This window comes from Xiphophorus maculatus, chromosome 22 (assembly GCF_002775205.1).
Source record: "Xiphophorus maculatus strain JP 163 A chromosome 22, X_maculatus-5.0-male, whole genome shotgun sequence".
Lineage (NCBI taxonomy): Eukaryota > Metazoa > Chordata > Actinopteri > Cyprinodontiformes > Poeciliidae > Xiphophorus > Xiphophorus maculatus.
In genome coordinates, this window is record NC_036464.1 from 22,889,353 (window position 1) to 22,895,975 (window position 6,623).

A 6,623-nucleotide genomic window follows, 5' to 3' on the forward strand; every position below is an offset into this window, starting at 1 on the left:
TGTGAAACGACAAAGTCCTCCTGCATCTTGTCCAAGGAAACCAGTGGAGAATGGGGTTCAAAAAAGCAACCCACCAGTCACAGTACAAATTAATTATTAACTCCTGCTGTCATTATCAAAGCTGGAATCAGCACTTCATACTGATATGCTTAAAATGAAGAATAAACATGAATGACCCGGTGCTACGTGATTTCAAACTCAGAAGCTAATAAAATTTGTATGCTAAAACTTTGAGTGTCTTGGGTTTTTTGCTTTTATTCCTAAATTTTAATTCAAAGGTTATTTTAATCGCTTTAAACGTGCGACTTAACACATGGACATGAATTTAAAATGTGGAAATAAATGGAGGGGAATTGCTGCTTCAAACTGAAGTTAAGTGCACATGGTGTCAGAGCACAGTGCCTTGCAAAAGTAGTCAAAAATGCATTGAACTACATGCACAAATATCAATATATTTCATTGGGATTTTATGTGATACATTGAAAAAAACAACAACAACAAAACAATAACTCAGAATCAGTTTATCTTTTGCTGTTTATTGTGAAAAAACTCAGGGAGTGCAGTGTTAAAAAAAGTCACAGACTCAGCTGTCTACACACAATTTGAACAGCAATTGGTTCAGATCTGTGCAAAAAAAAAGAGGGGGAAAAGTGTCACGTCAAGATTTATTCAAAAATGTTCTTATCACAATCAGTCTCATCAGCATGAACTTACTTTAAGGTTCAAAATAGATCAGACATTCGCTACAGCTTTTCTGCTAACATCTGCTACAGTGATGTTCAAAACTCTGATTCTGCTAAAGTCATCAAAGTCTGACTGTTGACTTATAAAACATGAACCAGAACAGTTTCACTCACTCAGACAATAGAAGACCTTCACAATATTTGAAGTGTACAACATAAACCAAGTGAAGGATACCATTATTTTAACACTGCATTTTTGTTTTTATACATTTATGGTATAAAATGAGACGTAACTACGAGGTACAATTATTCAAATCTGAACAAAATCAACATGAAACTGAAACAAGCTCAAATGATAACAAGTAGGACCAGTCTTAGTAAAATATAAAGTTTTCCCACCCAGAAACATGCTAGAGCCAAGGAATAAAACTGTTCTTCAAGTCACTGTCAAATCATTTTGTCTGAGCAGCTCTACATTTTCCTTTAACGGGAACTTTTTTAGGTGAAAGAAAGTAAGGCCACTGCTGGTTTGAAATGATAAACCGATTATCAGCAATAAACTGATTATCACGAGACGTTTTTGTCAGTCAGGATGGAGCTCCTCTAAGGTTTTGAAGCGTTTTGCATTCTCAGCCGCCTCCGGGCCAAAGCCTCCTGCTTCTTCCTCTCGATCTCCGCTGCAGAGCACTTCCCTGCAGTCTGGCTGCTGACAAAAACTGGAACAACCGAAGTACAGAAGGACACAGGTGGGAAAAAAAAAAAGAGAGACCACGATAAATGTAATGAAAATTGGCATTATGACTGATTTGTGATCTCGCAGTGCTTTGCTTATTAACAACTACAAGGATTAATGTGCGTCATTGAGGTTTTCTGAGACAATCCAACACAAAGTTCAGAATAATTGTAAAGCGGAAGGAAAATAATGGCTTCTAGAAAAAAGAAATCTAAAAAGTGTGACTTGGGTCCACGGTTTGTATACTTTTCCCACAGTGAAATTCAAGCACTTTTCAAGCGTTTTCAATTTTAGTTTTTGATTTTTCCAGTGAAAAATTCGGAGATTAAAAAACAAGGTAGAATTAACTAAATTATTTTATGAGACATTAAATTTGTTATATTTTAGTTTACCTTGTCTTTGCCACTGCTGTCACAGGATATTACTAATAACAGTAATAAGTTATGTATAATAGTGAATAGAAACTGTCTTCTTTAATTAATTTGTGCAGTTCTTATTATATTCTACCAGCTTACCTTTGTTGTTTATGATGGCTGAGTCAGACACATTCCTCTTGAATGCTGCATGCTGGGACATGGAGTTCTGGGCAACTCTGGTCATCGCTGGATGAGGCTTCATAGCCACGTTGCCATGGGAGAAATCTCCACCCGGATCAACTTGGCTACCCAGGAATCTTTGCGAAATCCCCGATTTGTTGTTGCCGCCTTTCAGAGGAATGTTCCATCCTTGGTAGTTTCCGGTTTTGCAGGAAGTCAACGGCAGAGAGTGGGAACGAATGAAAGAACCCGATGATCGTCTGTTCGCACCGACACCAGAACTCCCAGAGGATTCGGCGCTGACATGACGATCTCTCATGTTCTGGCGTCCGTCTACAGGCCCTTTCGATTTTTGTCCCTCACAGAGTTTCAGAGACGCTTCATCCGGCTGGCTGTTGGAAACCCTCTCCACGCTGGCGCATACCTGGTAGAGGAGGGCGTCATCATCGCCGTCGTCCCATAAACTGTCCGATACGTCTTTAACCGAAGAGGCCTGCAGAAAAAACTTCGCCCCATTAGTGACTTTTTCACATTGGGGATTGGAGTCCGTCTTTGTGGTAGCATGTTTCTGCTCTGTGCTCTTCGATTTGGGTTGTATAGCAGTGGAACCAAACTTTGCAGCTTCCTTATCCAGCATGGTCTGAAAGTGAGGGTTGGATTCCAACTTAAAAGTGCTACGATTTCTAGTTTTTGTTTTGGGACATAGATCCTGCAGCAAACAGAAACTTGTTTTACACGGGTTCTCCGGCTTCTTATTCGAAGTTGACTGGAGAGCAGAAGCTAACTCTGTAGTGTTTGTGTGAGACTTTGCTAAGGTCTTAGGAGGATTGCTTGGATCTTGCGTCAGTGCCAAGATCAAGGAGTCATTGAGTAGGTCGTCATTGTCCCAGTCATCCTCAAAGTCAACCAAGTTATTTGTAGAGTGCTTATCAGCTGATTTGGGTTCTGACTGTCTCTGGTCAATGAAGGCAAAAGTCTCGACTAGGTCCTGTCTGTCTTGCGAAGAGACCGAGCCTTCGCTCAACCTGCCGCTGATTCCCTGGGTGGACGAGTCAAACAGAGCCCGAAGCTCTGCCTCCGCTTGTTCCGACAAAGATGGACACCTCGGTTCTTTGACGTTGTTTTCAGAGACGTCCGCAGTGCCACGAAGTTTACTGGTGACGGTGTCCTGTTGGACAGAAGTCTCCTGATCTTGCTGCATGGTTTTATCAAACAGGTTGGCAAGAGACAGGAGATCCTTCACATTGCTCTGTCTGTTTGGGATGAAACAATTATCAAGAGGTAAGAAGAATTAGCTTCTATAGGTGAAAATGGTGTGTGAGACTTTGAGACTTGAGAGTGCTATTGGGATTTCACATCTGGAAGACCTTTTCCGGGCTCGTTGCTTCGGAACATCAGGGGTGCAAGGGATCGCGCCATCGTCCATCCAGTGGAGCAGCGAGGATTCGGTCACTTTGGGTTTTATATTCTTTAAAAGATGCAAATTGAAGGAAAACAAAACCTCTCAGAAGTTTTTCAGATTGAGGATGAATGCAGTGATGAAGGTGAGGATGAAACGACTGACCTTCGGAGCAATGCGGTTAGCTATATCAGAGATTTTCACAGCTCTGGTGTTCTTGTTACGTCGACCTAAAGGGACAAGAGGAAGGTAGAAGCAATGCGATCACATCTGATTAACATAAGCCGAGCTGTACAGTGAACCTCCATCCCAATAGCGTTGGGCATTTATCATGTCATTTAACATTTATTGTGAAAAAGTTCTTATAAGAATTTTGATCATTTGTTTCAAAAATGTTCAATTAATGATGTTAAAAAAACAAAACTGACCATATTGTCAGAAATGGTATTTTTTAAACTAGCTTTCTCAATTGTTTGTTTCATTTAAACATAAATAAATGCCAGTAAATTCAAAAATATAATTTAATGCAGTTACTGGGTGGAGTTTATTGATATAAATCACACTTCTTTAAGTCAGTCCCTTCAGCAACTTACGATGTTATGCTTGCAATTATTAATGCAAGAGCAATATTTGTGTTTAAGGCATTATTAATACAGTGCCACACAGTCACAGCCATACAGTTACCTTAAAAATAAGTAATAAATCGTTTTTTAATGGTCATTTTTAACATTAACACAATAGTACCATACTAAGGAGGGGTAATAGGCTTTAAGATGAATATGCAGTAGATTAACTTAACACTGAAACAAATACTACAAGAATCTAAAAATGTATTTGAGTACACGCATCTACTTTGTAAGGAAAAACCATGTGAAGTTTTTTTTTTTTTTCTTTTTCAAATTTCTAACAAAATGGCTGTTACTACACTTCTTGGTTCCCTTGTTGACAATATATTTCACACATGATCAGAACATCCAGTCAGACAAACAGCGTGGATTCGTCACCAGCGTGAGTAGGGGACGTGGCATCCCAGAAAATGTCCTGTGAAGCCTCAACATCTCCTGGAGACTCTGTCACGTTAGAGCCAAGGAACCTGCTGCGGCTGCTGCCTGGGAGCCGAGGACTCCGCAGATCTGTGCGAACAGGAGTCAACTCAGAGGTTGTCCTGAAACCTAAACATTGGATTCCGAATAAAAACAATTTGACAAAAAAAAACCCCATCATTACAGCTCATTTATTTATAGGAGAATGTGCAGATATAGCGACTATTATTGAGGCTATTTTCGTGTAAGTATTAATCTTCAACATGTCTGATTTAACCTGAACGAACCAGAACTACCTTCCTCTTCCTCACCGTTACACCCAGGAGAAGTTGCTGTGGGTAGCATCTGCTGTGTGCCTTTCCTGGCCTGTTGTTTGCCGCGGTCAACTTCAGAGATGTTCCTCCACAGCTCGAAGAACTCAGGGCTGCCAGCAGCAGCTTCTGCCCCCGGTTCCGACATGGCTCACGGTAACAGCAACAGTTCCGGTTACCATTATTCTGTTAACTGTTGGAAGGGAATACTGGAGGGCCGAAAACAGCGCGGCTCGCGACCTGCTGGCTGTAGAAAAATCTCTGTTTTGGGTCGTTGCATTCATTCGAAGTGAGCCGCCATGTTGTTATCCCGTGACGTCGGCAGCCTACGGATGCCGAATAGGTTTTGACTCTGAGCTGGGAGCTCATATGACGCGTGAAGTAAAAGGGTAATGTTTTTTTATCCATTATACCTGTTAATTATTTATTTCAAAAAGCAGTGAGTATTGCATAGAAGCCCCTTTCCGCCATGAAAGAGAAAAAGCTCGACAGGAAGTCAGAATTATAACTTTCAAAGTAATAAATTTGACTTTAAACGTCCTAATTATAAGATACAAAGTCATAATTCAAACTTATGTCATAATTATTTGATTCAGTCATAATTATGAGATGCAGGAACAAGACTCCTTAGAGAATCAATATCTATCTCATAATTATAATTTTGAAAGTCAAAATTATGACTTTGTGTCTCATAATTATGACTTTAAAAGTCCAAATTATTACTTTGAAATTCAAAATTAGGACTTTTATTCTAATAAACATAGCTGTTTATGAGAATAGACTCGTAGTTATGACTTCCTGTTGAGCTTTTATTTTTTTCTTGCATGGCGGAAATGGCCTTCATAGCTTTGATCATAAGAAAATGTCTGATTTCTTACCATATTGTAAAACTTTAACTTTAAGTACACAAAACACACCATAGATTACATCATGTCAACTTTTATCAAATAAACATCAACCCTTATTGAAAAAGTAAATAAAATTAAATACGTCCTTGGAAAGCCCTCGAAATGCACGGTGGTTTTTAAAGTCCACACAATTCTATTGAAAGTGAAATTGCGCTGTTGCCATTGCTTTAAGTGTGCCTAATCCTTTGTTGAATCATATTCCATATTCTTTCAGCATCTAATTTTCTTTATCTATATGGTACATTATACACTTGAAAAATATCTAATACTTGATGTAGATCCATGCTTTCTCTTATTACCAATGTCTGTCTTCATTGTACCAAAGTATATAAAAATAATGTCTATTTTTTGTTCCCATCTCCTGACTCATACCTTTTATACAAAAATGTGAGATTATTTTTAGTCTTTAAATTTCTCTGGAGATGGTGGTTTTAGTTAAAGGATGCAAATGAGATTTAAAAAAAAATTCAGAATAAAGTATGTTTTGAAAATAACCTTTAAGCAGGTAATAAATATACTTTACTTTAATTATGGTTCATATGTAATATTCTGGATATTCTTGTTCAGATGTAATATTCTAATGTTCAATGCGTTTTCATCAGCCATTAATCATTATGTTTAATGGCTAAAAAACAAACAAACGATAAAGCCTATGAAACATTGATCTGCGTGCAATTAATCTACATAATATGATGGCACTACTGAAATAAACAAGCATCAATAATTTGCTAATTTATTGAATGGGTTTGTATATTTTAGGGTTGTTACACGTATACTAACCCTTTGGAGTCTTGGGTCTAAATGGCCGTTTTGGTCTAATTTTGAATTTACCCTTATATTTTCACCATAAAAACTATTTACCTTACCTTGTTTGGTATCATTATTTTCAGAACATCCTAAACTTTGTGATTTTACAGTGTTTGTTTCATTTTGACAAAATTTATTATCACATTGGAGCAAAAAACACACACAGAAACATGACGTCATGCCCGCCTCAGGGCGGGCGTCGA

At 38.4% G+C, this 6,623-nt stretch overlaps 1 protein-coding gene across 3 annotated transcripts; it reads right to left on the reverse strand.

Annotated features, from left to right (window-relative positions):
• Nucleotides 1–518: 518 nt before the first annotated feature.
• Nucleotides 519–5,025, reverse strand: LOC102216876. Of its 3 annotated transcripts, none has more exons than XM_023328076.1 (6): nucleotides 4,706–5,025; nucleotides 4,356–4,484; nucleotides 3,517–3,581; nucleotides 3,320–3,420; nucleotides 1,932–3,205; nucleotides 519–1,399 (listed from the first exon to the last, which is right to left on the reverse strand). In XM_023328076.1, exons 1-6 carry the CDS (start codon nucleotides 4,851–4,853, stop codon nucleotides 1,287–1,289), a joined length of 1,830 nt encoding a protein of 609 aa, XP_023183844.1. In that variant the 5' UTR covers nucleotides 4,854–5,025; the 3' UTR covers nucleotides 519–1,286. The 3 variants fall into 3 exon arrangements, with proteins under 3 accessions (XP_023183844.1, XP_023183843.1, XP_023183842.1); XM_023328075.1 differs by having other exon boundaries at nucleotides 4,356–4,523; XM_023328074.1 differs by having other exon boundaries at nucleotides 4,356–4,523; nucleotides 4,691–5,025.
• Between the last annotated feature and the right edge of the window lie 1,598 nt (nucleotides 5,026–6,623).

Coding starts and splice junctions, on each gene's coding strand:
- LOC102216876 (XM_023328074.1), bottom strand. CDS start 4,853: ATGTCGGAACCGGGGGCAGAAGCTGCTGCTGGCAGCCCTGAGTTCTTC. Junction 4,524..4,690: donor TAACGGTGAGGAAGAGGAAG/GTAGTTCTGGTT, acceptor TCCAATGTTTAG/GTTTCAGGACAACCTCTGAG. Junction 3,421..3,516: donor CTAACCGCATTGCTCCGAAG/GTCAGTCGTTTC, acceptor CATCTTTTAAAG/AATATAAAACCCAAAGTGAC.